The following is a 21582-nucleotide window of genomic DNA, read 5'->3' as shown; positions in this document are numbered from 1 at the left end:
TGGCGTATCTCCAGCCAATGAAGATTTGACTTGGTGAAAGGGCGTCTGACGTCATTGTCCCTTTTGGACAACATGGCGGCCTCCGTTGCGGCACGTTTCATTTCCCCTTTCTCTCGCGGGTTTTCTTCGTGTCCGTCTTCCCTGATATGTCCGACGCCCTTGTTATTTGGATTGTCTGCCTGTGGATCGCTTTCCTCGCTGCGGGTTCGTGTGGGTAGGTGCACGACGTCGGCACCTCACCCCGTGCGCGTTTACACGGACATTTTAATATACGGAGCACGGTGTGTGCTGCGAAATCGGAGTTACCGGAGAGCCCTGGGATAAGGGAGGAGTGTTGATTATGGGGGATTTAAAAACGCCGGCGATGGATTCGATACAGGAACAGGAACAGGAATGGACGTGACGTGAGGGTTTCCTCGTCTCCTCCACCATGACTGTTGAACCGGTTTGTATAAAAACTCACGAGGCGGCTGTGGTTGTCCTGCTTGATCAATGATTATATATATTTTTGATGTACAAAGTTGAGGCTCATGCAAGTCGAAGGAAAAGAAGGAATGGTAATTGGAGGAGGAGGAGAAGTAATTGGGGGAGGGAAGAGGGGGAGGAGTAATTGGGGGGAGGGAGGGCAGGAGTAGTGATTGGGGGAGGAGTAATTGGGTGGAGGGAGGAGGTAGAGTAATTGGGTGGAGGGAGGAGGAAGAGTAATTGGGTGAGGGAGGAGGAGGAGGAGGAGTAATTGGGTGAGGTAGGGAGGGAGGAGGCGGAGTAATTGGGGGAGGGAGGAGGCGGAGTAATTGGGGGAGGGAGGAGGTAGAGTAATTGGGTGGAGGGAGGAGGAAGAGTAATTGGGTGAGGGAGGAGGAGTAATTGGGTGAGGGAGAGAGGGAGGAGTCGGAGTAATTGGGGGAGGGAGAAGGCGGAGTAATTGGGGGAGGGAGGAGGCGGAGTAATTGGGGGAGGGAGGAGGCGGAGTAATTGGGGAGGGAGGAGGGGGAGTAATTGGGGGAGGGAGGAGGGGGAGGAGTAATTGGGGAGGGATGAGGGGGAGGAGTAATTGGGGGAGGGAGGGCAGGAGTAGTGATTGGGGGAGGGAGGGGGAGGAGTAATTGGGGGAGGGAGGGCAGGAGTAGTGATTGGGGGGAGGGAGGGGAGGAGTAATTGGGTGGAGGGAGGAGGAAGAGTAATTGGGTGAGGGAGGAGGAGGAGGAGGAGTAATTGGGTGAGGGAGGGAGGGAGGAGGCGGAGTAATTGGGGGAGGGAGAAGGCGGAGTAATTGGGGGAGGGAGGAGGCGGAGTGGTGGGGGAGGGAGGAGGCGGAGTAATTGGGGGAGGGAGGAGGGGGAGTAATTTGGGGAGGGAGGAGGCGGAGTAATTGGGGGAGGGAGGAGGCGGAGTAATTGGGGGACGGAGGAGGCGGAGTAATTGGGGGAGGGAGGAGGCGGAGTAATTGGGGGAGGGAGGAGGCGGAGTAATTGGGGGAGGGAGGCGGCGGAGTAATTGGGTGAGGGAGGAGGAGGAGTAATTGGGTGAGGGAGGAGGAGGAGTAATTGGGAGAGAAAGGAGGAGGAGTTCCTCTACCCTGGATGTGCTGCTTCTGCTCTCCCAACAATGGATGGAGGTCCTCAATGCCGGACAGGAAATCCGAGCCGTATCCCTGGACATATCGCGTACTTTTGACACAGTCTGGCACCCTGCACTACTCACCAAACTCTCTTCCCATGGTATTCAAGGCCATCTCCACTCATGGCTCGCAGACTTCCTCTCCTGTCGCAGTCAACGTGTGGCCCTAAATGGAGTTCTTTCATCCCCTCTTCCTGTGCAGGCTGGAGTTCCTCAAGGTAGCGTTCTGGGCCCTGTTCTTTTTCTGGTTTTCATCAACGATCTCTCAGACTCTGGAAAATCCTCTTCATCTCTTTGCTGATGACTCCACCCTCTGCCGTACGATCTGTCATCCCTCTGATCAGCAAGCAGCAGCTTCTTCGCTCACTGCAGATCTGGATAAAATCACAAACTGGTCCAACACATGTAACATGTCTTTCAATCCAGACAAATCTCACACTCTCACGATGTCTCTGTGGAAGGACCGTTTGAAAAAAAAAAAAAAACCCCATCCACTTTCTCAACAATCCTCTGGAAGAAATCCTTTCTTTCAAGCTTCTGGGTCTCACGATCTGCCATGATCTTTCCTGGGAAAGCCACATTTCAAACCTCGCCTCCAAACTGGGAATCCTCCGTCGTGCAAAGTCCTTCCTCAGCCCACCTGTGCTCCTGACCACATACAAAGCTTTCATCCGCAGCCTGATGGAGTACTGCTCTCCCCTCCGGGCTGGTGCTCCTGCCTCTCACTTTTCTCGGCTTCACGCTGTGGAAACAAAGGCATTTCGGATCATTGGCATCTCCCTCAATGAGGCTGAGTCTTTGGGCCTCAAACTCTCTCACCGCAGGCAGGTCGGTGGTCTTTCTGTCTTCTACCGTCTCCTCTCCAGTCTCACCCCTCCCCCACAACCGCTCTCTCTGCGATTTGTCCCCACCATATTTCCACAGGGCGCTCAAGGTCCACCAACAACCCCCTTCTGGTAAGCCTACCAAAATCACGAATCACTGCTCACCTTCAATCTTTCATTCCTCTTCTTCCCGCCTTTGGAATAATCTTCCCCACTCTGTTCAATTGCATTCTTCACTCCAGGCTTTCAAAGCAGCTGTTCACCACCACCTCTTGTCACCCCCCCCTCCCATCCAAATCCTCGATCTTTTATACCCCCGTTAATCCACCCCAAGCCCACCTCCTTCAAATCCCCTGCTTTCCTTCCTGAAAGTCCCTGTATTGTCCATCTTGTATTCCCCATGTTCCGCACCCCATCCCACTCCCTTCCACAGCTCTCCTAATGTGTCTGTGCCCCACTGTTTTGTCCTTCCCTCTCCAGCCTCTCTTGTCTCATGCCCCCTTGCTGTGCGTTGTGTGTTAGCTCTCACACGAGCCTCAACAAGGTATACAAAAAAAAATATTTTACACTACAATCCTGGGTTTCAATTGAGTATCCGATGTTGATTTGTCCCATGGTCTGAAAATCTTATAGTACATTGTGGAGAAGTTCATAGTCTCCTGATATCCTTGTTCTGCATGTTATACATGTACGTCCAAGCTCATGCATACGTTTTAAACGATTGAATCGTTGTGAAGGATCATATTCTGTACATAAGTTGTCCTTTTGCTCTGATGGTGAACGCAGGAAATGCTAACTGCAGCTGGACAATGACATTGAAGAGGTATGCCAGCCGGGAGTCGATGCTCCGATCGAAAACTTTCGATGGTGTTCGACCTCGTGGGCTGGTGGAGGTGAAACAGGCTGTAAGGACCGATACAGGTGAGTTTGGCATGATTTAAACTTGGTGTGACTCCCGAAAATGTTTTAAATTAAATTGGAAGTGCAGTCGATAGATACCGTTTCTTGTATGACAGATTTTTGTCATTGCTGATGTACCCATTTGAACAGACTCCTCTTCCCCCCCCCCCCCACCACCCAAATGTCATTGCCGACCTCCCAAGATAAGCAGGCACTGTTGATGACCCGACATCCTGACAGCCCTGCCGGTGCACGCTCTCTGCGAGTCGCCATCATCGGTGCACCGAATGCTGGGAAATCGACACTTGCCAATCAGCTGCTTGGACACAAGGTCAGACGGTGCGTCATTTACGATGTAAACTTTGTTGTTATTACCTCCACCACCGAAGGTGGGAGAAGGTTACATTTTCACCCCGTCTTTCTTTGTTAATTGCCGGAATCCTTTAGATTTCAGACCGAAAAACCGAAATTCTTATTTTCGCAATAACGTCCGCTAAAATGGTCGAATCGACTTCAAACCAAATCCAAAATGTGCATCTTCCAATTCTGCATCCAACCATACGTCTCATTGGGGTGTCACACCAACACCCTTCTTAGCGGTCGGGGGTCGAATGTCAGGAGGCTCGGGTCAAAATTTTCAAATTGCGATTAAAAATGCCATTTCAAGTCCGATTGACTTGACTTCCAAGTTATGATCATGACCAAACCAAGTGCTATTACTCATTAAGGCCAAGGTCACATTTGCCACGGCGACCGTGGGGTCTCCAAAATCTACGGCCACTACCAATTATAGGGCGGCCGCAGTATTTCCACGGTCACACAATGTAGCAGTCACATATGTTTTTATTTTTCGGGGAGCCGCACGGCGTATTTATAAATTGTGGAGACCGAAAACATGGGTGTGCCGTACTGTGTTTGATTTGATGTCGCACGGTGACCTTAGGGCGTTCCTGCAGCGGCCATAGAATTTTCAAGGCAGAAGCAAGGTGCCCGCAAGGGGGCCCTAAGGCGAACGTGCGGCCAGACGGACGGTAACGAGTGGGTTAATTATTTATTTATTTATTTTTTTTACCAGGTTTTTTTTTTTTCGGCATGTCGAATTGCTACGGCGAGCGTAGAAATGAAAAAAGTTATAACTCCGCGTTGTAATTCCACGGCGACCTTACGACCGGTAAAATATAGCCATACGGCGTAGGGCCACCCTGAGGCCACCTCAGAAACTCTGCGGCCGCCGCACGTTTCTGTCAATTCAGAGGGCGTACGGCCGCTGTATCCTCGCCGTAGAGCAAAATGTGACTTAGGCCTAAACAGTAGCACTCTCGACTTATCAGAACCAAATTGATTTCCAGGTTTTTGTTTTTTCAGAGATCATGGAGATATGGCAAAGTTATTCCAGCAATTCCTTGCTCAACGAGCAATTTCATTTGTTTGTTTGTGTGTAGGATATCTCAAAAGGTTGTGGACGGATGTGCATTAAATTTTGTGGACAAGTTGGGTGTGTGGCCAAGGATGAATTAATTCGATTTTGGTGAAGATCCGAATCTGGATCTGGATTCGGTAATTATTTAATCTTCAATGTGATTCTTCACCGTTGAGAGATCTGGCCAAAAACGATATACGTAGTACCGTATAGCATGATATTACAAAAATGTAATGGGCCCGATATGTTCTCACGGATCAGGCATTATGTGGGGGAGGTATGCGCTCTACCGAGTGCCTTTCTAGTTTTAGGACTGTAAAGGCATGGCCGAATGAAGGGGTGCGTGCGGAAGATGGAGATTTGACAGTTGATTGGTCTTGAAGTTGGTCGATTGGTCTTTCTTGCTTTCTGTCGATTGGTCTTGAATCTGAGGAAACCAGGTTTTATATGAGACGTCATGTCCTTGCACTTTTTCCATTGGAAAATACATCCAATATTCTGTAATTACTTGGTTTTGTTTCCGTTTCCCCTGCAGGTGTTCCCTGTTTCTAGTAAGGTGCATACGACCAGACAGAATGCCACGGGCGTTGTAACTCACGGAAGTGCCCAGATTGTAAGCTGCTTCTGTGCTGCCATGGTGGAAATGGTGTTTACCTTTTAAAATGTCTCCATTGATTGCCAAGTTGTTTTTACTATCTATACAAAATGAAGGTGACAGGGTATAAAGGCAACCCGACAGTGGGGCACAGTTGGACACAAGCAAGGAAGAGGGAATGAATTAAAGTAACGACAAGAAAGAGGTTTTTGTTCAGTGGGGTTAATGAGGTTAGAAAAGATAATTGAAATGTATAGTGATTCTTCATTTGGTTGAAGCCCTGGAGGGAAGTAGAGTCTGATTTGAACATCTCTCGGATGTGGTTGCACAAGATAATGGAGGTGTGTCGAAAGCCTCAATTGGTGACTTGAAACCAGGATGGGGTTTCTGGATGTTTCGAGCAATCAAGATTCAAGAGCCAATCCTATGGTTTGGAAAGTGATTTCATTTTAGAACCATTGCATGATTGGACAGGGGAAGGCATTGGGGAAAGATTTAAATCTTGGAGTTTGGAAGAGGGGGGGGGGGGGTGGTGGTGATATGTTTGGGGTAGGGGAGGAGGAGTTTTCAAAGTTAATTATATTTTTCGTGTTTTAATTTTTAACCTCCGCCATCTTCGAAGATGGATGGAGGTTACTGTTTTCACCCCTTTCTGTTTGTTTGTTTGTTTGTTTGTGAACAGTATTATGGAAAAACTCCTCGACGGATTTCGATGAAACTTGGTGGGGGGGGGTTAGGTATGGTCCAAGGATCATGCCATTAAATTTTGGACTTGGTCCCCCCCTCAAAAAAAAACAAAAAAATAGTTAGAGAAAATTTTTTTTTTTGCATTTCTGCATGTTTTAAGTGATTTCCAACCCCCCCCCCAAAAAAAAAGAGAATTTTTTTTTTTGCATTTCTACATGTTTTAAGTGATTTCCAACCCCCCCCCCCAAAAAAATTGTTACCCCCCCAAAAAATTGAGAGAATTTTATTTTGCATTTCTTCATGTTTTAAGTGATTTCCAACCCCCCCACCCAAAAAAAAATTGTCACCCCCCCCAAAAAAGAGAATTTTTTTTGCATTTCTACATGTTTTAAGTGATTTCCAACCCCCCCAAAAAAAGAATTGTTTCCCCCCACCAAAAATAGAGAATTTTTTTTTGCATTTCTACATGTTTTAAGTGATTTCTAACGCCCCAAAAAATTGTTAGAGAAAAAATTTTTTTTTGCATTTCTACGTATTTTAAGTGATATCCAACCCCCCACCCCCCAAAAAAAATTGAGAAAAAATATTTCTTTGCATTTTTACATGTTTTAAGTGATTTCCAACCCCCCCCCCAAAAAAAGAATTTTTTTTTGCATTTCTGCATGTTTTAAGTGATTTCCAACCCCCCCCCCAAAAAATTGTCACCCCCCCAAAAATAGAGAATTTTTTTTTGCATTTCTACATGTTTTAAGTGATTTCCAACCCCCCCCCCAAAAAAAAGAGAATTTTTTTTTGCATTTCTACATGTTTTAAGTGATTTCCAACCCCCCCCCAAAAAAATTGTTACCCCCCCAAAAAAAAAATTTGTTAGAGAAAAAAATTTTTTTTTTGCATTTCCACATGTTTTAAGTGATTTCCAACCCCCCATCCCAAAAAAAATTGCGACCCCCCCCCAAAAATAGAGGAATTTTTTTTTGCATTTCTACATGTTTTAAGTAATTTCCAACCCCCCCAAAAAAGAATTGTTCCCCCCCCCCAAAAAAATAGAGAATTTTTTTTGCATTTCTACATGTTTTAAGTGATTTCTAACGCCCCAAAACATTGTTAGAGAAAAAAAATTTTTTTTTGCATTTCTACGTATTTTAAGTGATATCCAACCCCCCACCCCCCCAAAAAAATTGAGAAAAAAATATTTTTTTGCATTTTTACATGTTTTAAGTGATTTCCAACCCCCCCCCCAAAAAAAAAAAGAATTTTTTTTTTGCATTTCTGCATGTTTTAAGTGATTTCCAACCCCCCAAAAAAATTGTCACCCCCCCAAAAATAGAGAATTTTTTTTGCATTTCTACATGTTTTAAGTGATTTCCAACCCCCAAAAAAAGAATTGTTCCCCCCCAAAAATAGAGAATTTTTTTTGCATTTCTACATGTTTTAAGTGATTTCTAACGCCCCCAAAAAAATTGTTAGAGAAAAAAAATTTTTTTTTTGCATTTCTACGTATTTTAAGTGATATCCAACCCCCCCACCCCCCCAAAAAAAAATGAGAAAAAAATTATTTTTTTGCATTTCTGCATGTTTTAAGTGATTTCCAACCCCCCCCAAAAAAATTGTCACCCCCCCAAAAATAGAGAATTTTTTTTGCATTTCTACATATTTTAAGTGATTTCCAACCCCCCCCCCCCAAAAAAAAAGAGAATTTTTTTTTTGCATTTCTACATGTTTTAAGTGATTTCCAACCCCCCCAAAAAATTGTTACCCCCCGCCCAAAAAAAAATTGTAAGAATTTTTTTTTGCATTTCTACATGTTTTAAGTGATTTCCAACCCCCCCCAAAAAAATTCACCCCCCCCAAAAATAGAGAATTTTTTTTGCATTTCTACGTGTTTTCAGTGATTTCCAACCCCCCACCCCAAAAAAAAGAGAATTTTTTTTTTTGCATTTCTACATGTTTTAAGTGATTTCCAACCCCCCCCCAAAAAAATTGTTACCCCCCCAAAAAAAAAATTGTAAGACTTTTTTTTTTTTTGCATTTCTACATGTTTTAAGTGATTTCCAACCCCCCCAAAAAAAGAATTGTTCCCCCCCCCAAAAAAATAGAGAAATTTTTTTTTTGCATTTCTACATGTTTTAAGTGATTTCTAACGCCCCCAAAAAATTGTTAGAGAAAAAAAATTTTTTTTTTGCATTTCTACGTATTTTAAGTGATATCCAACCCCCCCACCCCCCAAAAAAAATTGAGAAAAAAAATATTTTTTTGCATTTTTACATGTTTTAAGTGATTTCCAACCCCCCCCCAAAAAAAAAAAGAATTTTTTTTGCATTTCTGCATGTTTTAAGTGATTTCCAACCCCCCCCCAAAAAAATTGTCACCCCCCAAAAATAGAGAATTTTTTTTTGCATTTCTACATGTTTTAAGTGATTTCCAACCCCCCAAAAAAGAATTGTTCCCCCCCCAAAAATAGAGAATTTTTTTTTTGCATTTCTACATGTTTTAAGTGATTTCTAACGCCCCCAAAAAAATTGTTAGAGAAAAAAATTTTTTTTTTTGCATTTCTACGTATTTTAAGTGATTTCTAACGCCCCCAAAAAATTGTTAGAGAAAAAAAATTTTTTTTTTGCATTTCTACGTATTTTAAGTGATATCCAACCCCCCCACCCCCCAAAAAAAATTGAGAAAAAAAATATTTTTTTGCATTTTTACATGTTTTAAGTGATTTCCAACCCCCCCCCCCCCAAAAAAAAAGAATTTTTTTTTTTGCATTTCTGCATGTTTTAAGTGATTTCCAACCCCCCCCCCCCAAAAAATTGTCACCCCCCCAAAAATAGAGAATTTTTTTGCATTTCTACATGTTTTAAGTGATTTCCAACCCCCCCAAAAAGAATTGTTCCCCCCCCAAAAATAGAGAAATTTTTTTTGCATTTCTACATGTTTTAAGTGATTTCTAACGCCCCCAAAAAATTGTTAGAGAAAAAAAAATTTTTTTTTGCATTTCTACGTATTTTAAGTGATATCCAACCCCCCCACCCCCCCCCAAAAAAATGAGAAAAAATTATTTTTTTGCATTTTTACATGTTTTAAGTGATTTCCAACCCCCCCCCAAAAAAAAAAAATTCTTTTTGCATTTCTGCATGTTTTAAGTGATTTCCAACCCCCCCCAAAAAATTTGTTAGAGAAAAAAAAAATTTTGCAACTTTTTTTTCAACAAATTTTTTTTTTTTTTTTTTTGCATTTTTACATGTTTTTAAGTGATTTCCAACCCACCCCCCCCCCCCAAAAAAAAAAATGTTGGAGAAAAGAACTATAACTGTCAGCACTGTTGACATCATATTTAATGAATAAGATATAAGGTTCACTTGAGTGACCCAGCAGTATTGGCGGCGGAGGTTTTGCACTCTCCCGAGTGCTCCCCCTCCAGTTTTAAATCTGTAACTCTCCCTCTTTTGATATTCAATGAAAATCAAATAAAGTAGTTATTTATTGATTAACCGATTTCTTATCACTTTTACTGTCTCACCTGTTGGTTGAAATGAAAATTAATTCTTGTGCAGGGCGTTCACCCAGTCCCCACACATGTGAATGTTTTCTCAAGGAAGTGAACACGTTTACAGGAAGTGCATTCCAGGAGTGAAAGAACACTGATTTTATTATCACAAACCACAAAATATTTTAGGATGGTTAACAATTCATTAAAAAATGTTTTATTTTGTTTCTTCCTTCAAAAGAATTTCATTCATTACTTCTTTCAACCGTATTTTGCTCGAACATAACGCTTGAATACTTCCTACCCGTCCCCCATGTCATTCCTAGGTCTTGCTGGATACACCAGGCCTGACCAGTACTAAACGTGGAAAACGGTTTGTACAACTTTAGTATTTATACGAGTTAAAGTGTTAAATGCTTGTTTGGTATAATTAACCTTGTTAAATGCTTGTTTGGTATAATTAACCTTGTTAAATGCTTGTTTGGTATAGTTAACCTTGTTAAATGCGTGCTTGTAAGACTTAACCTTGTGAAATGCATTGTTGTGGTTCTGGGGTTCGAGGCTCGCCACGAGTGGAAGCACTCGGGTTCCTCCCGAACGCCCGGTCCTGAGGCCGCTGGACACATAACTCCGAGCACCGGGTTGCTAAGCAACCATGAGTGCCGTTTGGCACTGTCAATCCTGGCAGGATTACACTACCTCACCTATTACCTTACCTGTGGATGGTCGAACCAAAGGGGGAGGGGGTCTCGTGCCCTCAGCGCACACCCGAATTACTGCTGAGTGATACAGTGAGTGTGCACTGGCTAACGAACAAATTATTGGGGCAGAACTTCCCGGCTAACGAATGTGTGGACCACGCTGGACCAATGAAGGAAGAGACGGAACGAGCTGCATATATTTATAACATAAGCAATTTATTTATCAGGGTGAGGAAAAGTGTGTGCAGCAATAATAAAAAGGGTTTTATTCAGCAATATGTATAGCAGGGAAAGCAAGGATTTGTTGTGTGTGGCAAAATAAATATAATTATTTACAGAGAACACACAGGGCTGAGCGAAACCGATATGAAAGTTCCAAACTTTTAACTTATGCGAACAATACAGGTGCCATCAAACATGCACTCGAGGCTATTAGAGAGCAAGAAAGATGAGAGGAAGTTGAAAGTATACTTATTTATTATTATTTTTGTTTTACAATGTCAAGGCTCGTATGAGAGCGAGCACATAACGCACAACAAGGGGAGCAGGAGACAAGAGGGGTGGGAAAGGGATGGAAAAAACAACAAATGTGGAACAGAGGCGTGTGGAGATCTGTGGAAGGCAGAGGGATGGGGTGGGTGGGGCACACAAGGTAAACAAGATGGACACGACAGTGACTTTCAGGTCCTTCCATGACAGGAACTTTCAGGAAGGAAAGCAGGGGATTTGAAGATGTGGGTTTGGGGTGGATTAACGGGGGTAGAAAAGATCGTGGTTTTTTTTTTTTTTTTTGTATACCTTGGTCGAGGCTCGTATGAGAGCTAACACACAACTCACAGCAAGGAGGCATGAGACAAGAGGGGTGGGAGTGGAAGGGACAAGACAGTGGGGAACAGACACATTAGGTGAACTGTGGAAGGGAGAGGGATGGGGATGGGACGGGGAACATGGCGAAGAGAAGATGGACATTACAGGGACTTTCAGGAAGGAAGTGGGCTTGGGTGGATTATCGGGGGTAGAAAAGATCGAGGATTTGGATGGGGGAAGATAAGAGGTGGTGGTGAACAGCTGTTTTGAAAGCCTGGAGGGAAGAATGGGAAAGAATAGAGTGAGGAAGTTTATTCCAAAGCCGGGAAAAAAGAGGAATGAAAGAGTGAAGATGGGCAGTGATTCGTGATTTTGGTATTTTTACCAGAAGGGGGTTGTTGGCGGACCTTGAGCGCCCTGTGGAAATGTGGTGGGGACAAATCGCAGAGAGAGCAGGGGGGGCAAGGCTGGAGAGGAGACAGTAGAAGACAGAAAGACCACCGACCAACCTGCGGTGATTGAGTGAGAGGCCCAAAGACTCAGCTTCATTGCGGGAGATGCCGATGATCTTAAATGCCCTGGTTTCGACAGCGTGAAGCCGAGAAAGGTGGGAGGCAGGAGCACCAGCCCAGAGGGGAGAGCAGTACTCCATCAGGCTACGGACAAAAGCTTTGAAAACAAAAGTTTTGATTGGGGGAAGATGAGAGGTGGCAGTGAACAGCTGTTTTGAAGACTTGGTGGGAAGAGTTGGATTGAAGAGAGTGTGGGAGTTTGTTCCAAAGGTGGGGAAAAAGTAGAATGAAAGAGTGAAGGTGAGCAGCAATTCTTGATTTTGGTAGTTTTACCAGAAGAGGGTTGCTGGAGGACCTTGAGCGCCCTGTGTAAATATGGGGGAGACATAATCTCAGACACAGCAGGGAGGGCCAGGCCGGAGAGGAGACAGTAGAAGACAGAAAGACCACCGACCTGCCTGAGGTGAGAGAGTGAGAGACCCAAAGACTCAGCCTTATCGCGGGAGATACCAATGATCCTAACTGCCTTTGTTTCCACAACGTAAAGCCGAGAAAGGTGAGAGGCGGGAGCACCAGCTCAGAGGGGAGAGCAGTACTCCATCAGTCTGTGGACAAAACCATTGTATGTGGTCAGGAGCTCAGGTATGCCAAGAAAGGACTTTGCATGACGGAGGATGCCCAGTCGGTGACTGGCTTTGGAGGCCAGCTTGGAAATGTGGCTTTCCCAGGAAAGATCATGGCAGATCGTGAGACCCAAAAGCTTGACTGAAAGGACTTCTTCCAGAGGATTGTTGAGAAAGTAAATGGGGGGGTCCAGATGGTCCTTTCAGAGACACACAGTGAAAGTGTGACATTTGTCAGGATTGAAAGACATGTTCCACGTGTTGGACCAGTTTGTGATTTTATCCAGATCTGCAGAGAGTGAAGAAGCTGCTGCTTGCTGATCAGAGGGATGACAGATGGTACAACAGAGGGTGGAGTCATCAGCAAAGAGATAAAAAGGATTTTCCAGAGAGTTTGAGAGATCATTGATGAAAACCAGAAAGAGAACATGGCTCAGAACACTGCCTTGAGGAACTCCAGCCTGGACAGGAAGAGGGGGTGAAAGAACTCCATTTAGGGACACACGTTGACTGCGACAAGAGAGGAAGTTTGTGAGCTATGAGTGGAGATTGCCTTGGATACCATAGGAAGAGAGTTTGGTGAGCAGGGCAGGGTGCCAGACCTTATCGAAGGCACACGATATGTCTGCAGATTTGGCTGTGATTTCATGTCTGGCATTGAGGACCTGGTTTGGGAAAATTTGCTGGGAAAGAAGAAGCAGCATATCCAGGGTAGAGTGACCTGGTCTGAAACCAAATTGATGATCAGAAATCAAGCCATTGGAGAAGAGGAAGGATTTGATGTCTGAAGCGATGATGGATTCCATAACCTTGCTGATGACTGGGAGAAGGCTGATTGGTCTATTGTTGCAGGGATCTGTGTTTGCACCTTCTTTATGCAGGGTAGTAATGTTTGCTGATTTCCAAGCAGATGGAAGATGATCTTGAGCAAATGAGAGGATGATAAGAACACACTGTTTTTTTTTTACCTCTTTCAATACCTGGCGTAGCTGACAGACCTACGCTTCCCAATCGCTTCGGAAGGGGGAGGAGGGAAGAAAACTGGGGTTGTCTCTGGTCTGTGAGTGAGGTGTGCAATATGATTCAGATGAGGTGCTTAACTGAAGGAGTGCATGTCTGTAATTGCTCGTTTTAGTAATTTGCCTCTATAACCGATTAGACAGTCGACGGGAGAGAATGAACGTGTGAGAGACTAGTTTCACGTGGCGTGTGAGAGAGTCTGAAAATGTGAACGATAATAAAGATTAGCTGCAGAACGTAGCGGAAGCCGAGCGCCAATGACCCAGTGATGACCCTGTAATGATTTGGTGACTGCTCGTTCGGCTCGAGCTCGGTGATTGACGCTGTCCTTCTCTGGCTCGGTCACTGACTCGGCAATGGCTCAGTGACTCACTCTATGTCTCTCTGCAGCTATTTTATGGAGCCCGGGCGAAGCAGGAGCCCAAAAGTGGATCAAAATGCTCTGTAGGCGTATCTGAGCTTTCTTATTGGCGTGCTAGCGCCACCCTGAGAGGTAGCCCTGCCCCTCCACACTCCAGAGCTCAAAATGGCACCATTTGCTCTCAGGCTTGGCCACGCAACAGAGCTCCGGGATTTCCATAGGGCATGGGTTTTTAGGAGTGCTCTTCAGCTCTGAGCATGCGCCAGGCTCCAATTGAGCGTCTTTATTCAGTGGAGCACCAGGGCTACCCAGACGTCGTTGAATGAGCTACACACTACTACTTCAAGCTCCACGCCAACCTGTTCCGACTCGTAGGCATCCGCAATGTCCTCCGTTCCCCAGCATTCCAAAGGACTGTGGTGAGCGTCTGGTGAGCCAACTGTGGTTGCAGTGCTTCGTAGCAGTTGTAGTGAGGTGTGGAAAGCGCTATGATGTTCGTGGTAAGGACAGTGAAACATTGGGAGTGGTTGAAGCGGTTGTGGTGAGGAGGCATTTGTGGTGAAGAGGTCGAGCGCAGGTTTTTATGGGGATTTTTAGGAGGTGCTGCGGTAGTTATGGTGAGGGTTTTAGGTGAAACATCCATTGGTGAATGGCACACATTTTGAATGGGGAAATGGCGTGCGTATGCCAATGAGGCCTTCCCTTGACATCACCGTCCGCTCTGTAGCGTGTATGCATGAAGGAGAAAGATGTGTGTGAAATAAAGTGAAATGGGTGAAAGAATAGCAAATGGAGTTGAAGACCGAACGAAAAGCCCGACTCAACACACCTTGTCCCATATACCCATGAGACATAATGAAAGGCTAACTAACTGAATACTCATTAAATAACTGTCTCAGGACCACTATATGTTGGGTGCCATTGCCTTGGGGGAGTGCTGGTTTCAGAGAACCACAATGCGTGTTTGTAAGAGTTAACGTGTTACATGTGTGCTTGTACGAGTTAATCATGTTTAATGTGTTAATTTTACTTCGCTTTGCTGACGGGAATGCGAAGAGAGAGGGGGGAGAGATTGTCGGGGTGGGGTGGGGGGGAGAGAAGGGGAGGGGGAGAGAGCGACGCCTCACCACACATCGCTATACACTGTTGTAAGGAGGGGTGCGATGAGTGAATGGAAACAAGAGAAGGAGAAGTAGAGGTGTGTGTGCTGTACTTTATGAGGAGGTGGAGTTAGCAAAGAGAATGTTTCACTTTGTGAACACACACACACACACACACACACACACACACACACACACACACACACACACACACACACACACACACACACACACACACACACACACACACACACCTAATTATGTCATTGATGTGTTCCTGGAAGACAACATTGAAATTGAACCTCAAAATTCCATTGGCTTAATGTATTAAAGGGGGAATGTGTTCCTGACTGAAAAGATACAAAACAAGAGTGACCGTACTCTGGTCACAAGCTGCGACAAAAATTTATATATATATATATATATATATATATATATATATATATATATATATATATATATATATATATATATACATATATATATACATATATATATATATATATATATATATATATATATATACATATACATGTACATATATATATATATATACATATATATATACATATACATATACATATACATATACATATACATATACATATACATATACATATACATGTACATGTACATATACATATACATATACATATACATATACATATACATATACATATACATATACATATACATATACATATACATATACATATACATATACATATACATATACATATACATATACATATACATATACATATACATATACATATACATATATATATATATATATATATATATATATATATATATATAGTGTCGGCCGCGATCCGACCGCTCTGAAGGAGCCGCAAGTCGAGTCGGCCCGACCGATCGCCTGGAATATAGATCGCCGCCCGGATAAGTCCGAGTCGACGGGTCCTTGTACAAGAACTGAAATACGCCAATGGGCAGACCACGTGGGGTAGGGTCGATTGCCAATCTTCAATTTACCTAAATACCCACGTGATCCAACCACCGGGGTATTCCACCCTTGAAGGAACTCGTACGGAACAAGCCGCTGAGGCGAGCCTGTCCCGTGTGCGATTCCGATCGGCTTAATCGCCGAGAACCATCGGTCCAAATGTCCCCCTTTTTACGGCAAACCAACGGCTTTCTAACTCCCAACACATGGAATGCTCAGTCAATGAAAGATTCCACGCAACGAGCTGAAAACATTTAACAATTGGGGTATTTATTAATAATAATGGGGAACTGGGGAAGCACGTAAGAGCAGAACTTTTCCGACTATACGAAATGCAATGCAAACATTTACAGCACACAAAGCACTTAACAATTTCCTACTTATTAGACGGCCCCACGGACACACGTATGCACACACACACCCAATAAATGGTGGCTGAGGCCTTTAATAACGGTCTCCAGCTCGGAGGACAGGTGAGCTGAAACCCAGGACCTATCTCGAATCTCTCCACCTCGTGTGGTCTTCAAGTTGTTTGGACCCGGGCTCCAGCGAGAGCGAGCTGGATCCAATCGCCGTGAGCCGCGACCCTTCCCGAGCTCCAGCGAATCCTCTCGCGCTTCTCAACACGTGCTGGTGAGACGAGGCACCGATCCTTCCCGTCGATGCGTCGCTTCCCCGAGAAACCACCTCCAAGATTAGGCCGATGAGTCACACCAAGCCGGGAACCAAACAGAGAACAAAGAGCTCCACGAATCAAGAAGAAGAAGCCACCACTCGCAGCTCGAGCCGAGCAACCGGCTCAACTCTCTCCCAAACAAAGCAGCTCTCCAAGAAGTCTACCGAGCCAAGCAGAAGCCGAAGGCCCACTGAACCACCAAAGCAAAAAGCCTCCTCCCTAACCCAAGCCAAGCAGGACCCGACGGCCTGCTGAACGACCACTCTTCCCGAACAAAGAAAGGATCTCGTCTTTATCCTTCTCCGCCCTCTCCCCACGCCCGGCATGACTCGTGCCCTCGTGATCCATGCTCAACCACGGGTGGGAGGGAGTTGTTGACGTCATGAATCACGGGACGGAAGGGCTCTTCTTCCTCTTCGCAGAAGAGGGGGAGGGACGTCTCCATTGTTTCGTGATCGCTCCCTAACTATTGAATTGAATAACACAGCGCACTTCATCGATTTCTTCCCATTAAACAATGGAAGGTGAACTATCGAGGGAACAAGCACTTATCGACATAACTGACTAAAGGAACCTGAATGTTGTGTGCAATCAAATTCCCAAATTCGTAACACTATATATGTCTCACCGCCTCTGTCCACTCGACTCCCTCATCCTTGCTCATGTCCCACGTGTCTGGTGAAAGCTGGGTCTGAGAATAAAATAAAAATTTTAAATAATTATTACCCACAGTTCCAATCGTGAATGAAGCCAGATTACATTCTCCAGTCTGTCTCATTAACCTTCTGCAGTGTCTGTCCCTGTTCCCATTTGAATGAATAAAATGAGGTAGATAAGATTCATAGTGATTCTGAACAGGGGATGAGAGTGTGTGTGTGTGTGTGTGTGTGTGTGTGTGTGTGTGTGTGTGTGTGTGTGTGTGTGTGTGTGTGTGTGTGTGTGTGTGTGTGTGTGTGTGTGTGTGCGTGCGCGTGTGCCTCCATCTGCCCTCCTGCACTCTCTGTTGTAATACACCTTTTATTCATAAATACCTGGAGGTGGTCAGGGGACCTCACCATTGAGCGCGAGTGAATTGGTTTTAAAAATCCAGAAACGGGCCAATTGGGAAACGTGCATTTAAAACACACTTAAAAGATGAACAATGCGATTTGGAAACACACATTCAATGTGCGATTATAATGTTAACTCGACATCTCTCATCCACGTCAGCTTCTGCCACGGTTATATCAGAACAAGCTGATTCGTCACATGGTCACAGATGTTTAACCCCGATATGGGGCCGTTCAAAAATTACATAATGTGATTTAAAAAATTTTTTTGGGGAGGTACGGATGGGCTTTATTAAACCTTACTAATAATTTCTAATAAGATTAGATATTTTTGGGGGTCCCTCACGGTGATTAACACTCGACCCAAACAAAGCCAATGGAAATCTGATGTAACAAACTCAGACAGTGTTCGAACCACCAGAAAACCAAGACGGTGGCCATATCATTTTGTCTGGGTACCATAGTGGGTGGAGTCAAGTGACAGATGGGGGTGTGATTGGGCAGCTGTCCGAGCAATGGGTGCACGTTTCAAAAATCGACTTCCAACAAGAACCCCCACAACAACAGCAATGCGGAGCTCTTGTCGACTTGCGACGTGTCACAGGTAAAAAATGATTGGAATTTTTCAGAGTAAATTAATTAAAAAAATTTATTGTAATAAAAGAATATACATTGGGGTCTGGTTGTCTTTCTTTCCTGTGCAACACAAGGCTGCGAGTAGCATAATTGACTGAGGGTGACAGTGCTGCTGCTGATGTTACAGTGCTCATGCCACTGTAAGTTATAGCAGAGTTTTGAAATTTGGTCAGGATACCGGGGATAGTTCCCTTCTCTTCGTGAAGGACACCGCGAAGGGATCTTTCATGTCCACCAATTAATTCTGGCAGATGAGACGTCCATCTGAGGGATGGCACGCACATTGATTCATGATCCTGCCTGTGAAACACCAGGATGACATTAGAAGTGCTTCTCCTCATGGCAAGTTTTTCTCAGTTTATCGTTGTGTTGAGATTTGAACCCAGGCTAGATAGCTTGGATTGAGTGTGTGTACCTCTTGACCATCCTGCTGTGGTGTAGGGATGCATGGTGTTGATAATTATTCAGACAGAGGTTTGGGGTTGTCCAGCCTTCATCCATGTCTGACAACTTCACGAGAGGACATACTGGTTTATTCTTTGTACTTCTTCATGGTGATGGAGTTGGTGTTGAAAAATAAGTTGAGGATGTTGATGCTGCAGATTCATCAGCTCGAGGCCTTTCAACCTTCTGGAAGAAGTTAGAGTCTCCTGCATTATTTTTATTTCTTTTCAGCAAGCATTGCTTTGTAGCCACTGTAAACATTTTCCAATTCTCTCTTGACCTTGTCATTCACGTCAATAAAAAGGCAGCTTAAGACTCCTGCAAGGTGACAGCTGGTTGGCCAAGATGGTGTGCTGCCATATTGGTAACACTACTTTTTTTTTCTGATGAGTAACCCGTTAATTATCTTAAAAAGGAGTGTTTAAATTTACTCAAATCCCCAATTTTCTTGGACTTCCATTGATATGCATGCAAAGTTTTGGGCCGCTACGTTTCATGGTTTTGGAGTTGTGGAGGATGGACACACACACACACACACACACACACACACACACACACACACACACACACACACACACACACACACACACACACACACACACACACACACACACACACACACTTGTTATATATTTTATTTCTCCATTGCTTTGTTAGCTTCCCATTGATTCTGTGGTTGAAATTGATCTCTTCCCACCCCTTTCCCTCCCTTATCCCAATCCCCTGAAATATAGTCATCATTTAGAGGAGTCTATGCTTGGAGACCCACAAAAAAGTCTTCATGAAGTTGACATGGGTACGAAATAATAGGCCTGTGGTGCTCTTGACCTCCCTGCCCCCTCCCACAAACTTCCTCAACACATTCTTCCACCCTCTTGATCTCCCTTTCTCAGTTTCTACTCTAATTATATTCAAGCTTTTTGCCCTCCTTTACCGAAGATGCTTGCACTTCCTTTCTGTACGTGTTACATTTGAATACCTGTGAGGTTTTTTTCTCAAATGATTATTTTATTCATTAACTCGTAGTGCTGGTGCTGGTGGATGCTTGCGATACATGGAGCCAGTACGGTTTGGATTTCCACACCATGAGTTGCCTCAAGCAGCATGCGGATGTGCCAGCAATTCTTGTGCTTAACAAGGTGCCTTGGGATTTGGGACATTCACCAGTGGACTTTGCTCAGCTAAGGAACTTTGACTCCCTTAAATTTATTAAATCGGCAAACTGGAAGGGAGAAGAGGAAGAGAGGAAAAAAATGATGCTGTGAGGGAATGAATAAAATACAAGAGGTTTGAAGGGGGGAGATAGTGTGTTGTGTGATGCATCTGAATATGGTGGATGTAAAGGGTTTGAGCAAAATTCCTCCATTTTTAGCTCGTTCGAAAAGAGCTGTTCAAGCCACATCAATGTCCCATCAGTCCTTCCGGCAATGGGTCCATTAACATTATTGTTACCTCCACCACCGAAGGTGGAGGAGGTTGTTTTCACCCCTTTCTGTCTGTTTGTTTGTCTTTGTACAGGATATCTGAAAAAGTTGTGCACGGATCCGGATGAAATTTCGTGGACAGGTTGGGTGTGTCGCAACGACAAATTGATTCGATTTTGGTGAAGATTGGAATCCGGATCTGGATACGAGAATTATTTAATCTTTCACGTGATTCTTGACCATTGAGAGATTGGGCCAAAAACGACATGTAATGTGTAGCATGATGTTTCGAAAATGTCATGGGCCCGATATGTTCTCATGGATCAGGCATTACGTGGCAGAGGTGTGTGCTCTACCGAGTTCCCTTCTCGTTTTTTTTTTTGTTTCTATGCCTTCGCGACAAAGTCTCTCGAGGCATTATGCTTTGTGGTTGTCTGTCCGTGCATCCGCGATTTTATTACTGCGATAACTTGAGAACAGCTGAAGGGATCCAAGTATAACTTGGTACAAGTATGTATAATGATTTGAAGATGAACTGCTAAGATTATGAGGGTGAAGAGGTCAAAGGTCCCATGAAGTAAAGCCTCTGTTACCGTGCCACCTTGCGAACCAGTGATGGGATTTTAACCAGGCTTGCGAGAAGTATATATTATAATGCAAAGATTAACTGATTAGATTTTGGCATAAAAAGGTCAGAGGTCATGTCAGGTATAATTGTGATACTTGAGACTCGCTGAAGGGATTTAAAAAAAACAAGTATGTATAATGATGTAATAGTGTGGGCAGAAGCATATCTGTCTCGTCTCTCTCTACTTCTCTGAGGTGACTCAACAGATCGTTTTCATGAGGTCTGTGCGCAAAAAGTAATGGAGCCCTTTTATTTCATTTCCATCCAGGTGCTGAGATAATTAACTTGTTCACTCAAAATGTAATCTCTATTTGTATGTCCATCACATAATTGATTCATCTCATGAGATTGTGAATTCAATTTTTAAAAAAACGATGTTTCGTCTCCATTGAATTTAAATCTCTTAACTTAATTTGATCTTAATCGTAATTTAATTTAAGCTCTTCATGCTTTGAAGAACGAGAAAGAAACGAGTAGCGGGGGGACAGAGTTTGGGGAGAATGGAACGCTTTTCATCAATTCAGGACCTTCTCTCCTGCTTAGTTTTCACTGTGCGGATACAAATGTGTTATCAGGCCTTTCGGCCCCCACGGGCCCCAAATTTTCCATCGAATTAACTTTATCACCGAATGCACTAATGGTGCAAACACATTAAAGTATCATTGACAAGCTATTTTATGTAATGAAGGTTTTGTTTGCTGGGTGTGAGTCCTGGAGCTTGTCGTGAAGGCTGAGCGATGGAGGCCAATTGCGTGCACTGTTGGCGAGTGATTGATGCCTGCTGCTTTATGCTTGCAGGTGGATGCGGTTAAACCCAAGAGGAAGCTGCTGGAGATCACGGAGAACCTCACGGGAGGTTTCATCGGTGGCAGCAACAGGGCTGGCCCATCAAAACGGAAAGTTGTGCGAGGAGTGGATGTGGCCAATGTTGAGCCTCCTCTGCGTGATAGGCCGGGCAGCATTGATGAAGGAAATCCTGGCTTGATTGACAGTACATACAGTTGCAACGAGGCTGCAATTTCTGAGGATAACGGACAGAAAGATCGGGTCTGGTGGGGATTTAAAGAGGTATTCATGATCTCAGCTTTGAACAATGAGGAGGTGGAT

The 21582-nt window shown here is 44.2% G+C and overlaps 1 protein-coding gene across 7 annotated transcripts in view; it reads left to right on the top strand.

Moving 5' to 3' along the window:
- ERAL1 (Era like 12S mitochondrial rRNA chaperone 1) overlaps nt 1–21582 on the top strand; it is a 54215-nt gene continuing 32633 nt past the window's right edge. For 2 of the 7 annotated variants that reach the window (XR_015057038.1, XM_085876811.1), the window contains exons 1-8: nt 1527–2576; nt 3231–3365; nt 3548–3675; nt 5300–5377; nt 9854–9900; nt 19158–19219; nt 19450–19562; nt 21274–21582. The exon at nt 21274–21582 is cut by the window's right edge and continues 9 nt beyond it. Coding sequence is in view for 6 of the 7 variants with exons in the window: in XM_085876811.1 (XP_085732937.1) it covers nt 2405–2576; nt 3231–3365; nt 3548–3675; nt 5300–5377; nt 9854–9900; nt 19158–19219; nt 19450–19562; nt 21274–21582 (1044 nt within the window). In the remaining variant the exon portion in view is untranslated. Of the gene's footprint in view, nt 446–1525; nt 2577–3230; nt 3366–3547; nt 3676–5299; nt 5378–9853; nt 9901–19157; nt 19220–19449; nt 19563–21273 lie in introns of those variants that run through there. The other 5 variants (XM_085876813.1, XM_085876814.1, XM_085876815.1 and 2 more) reach the window with 5 other exon arrangements.

This window comes from Eptatretus burgeri, chromosome 4 (assembly GCF_056783735.1).
Source record: "Eptatretus burgeri isolate ZD-2024b chromosome 4, Ebu_testis_v1, whole genome shotgun sequence".
Taxonomy (NCBI): Eukaryota; Metazoa; Chordata; class Myxini; order Myxiniformes; family Myxinidae; genus Eptatretus; species Eptatretus burgeri.
Note: the sequence above shows the minus strand (reverse complement) of the source record. Positions and strands in the feature narration are given on the sequence as shown.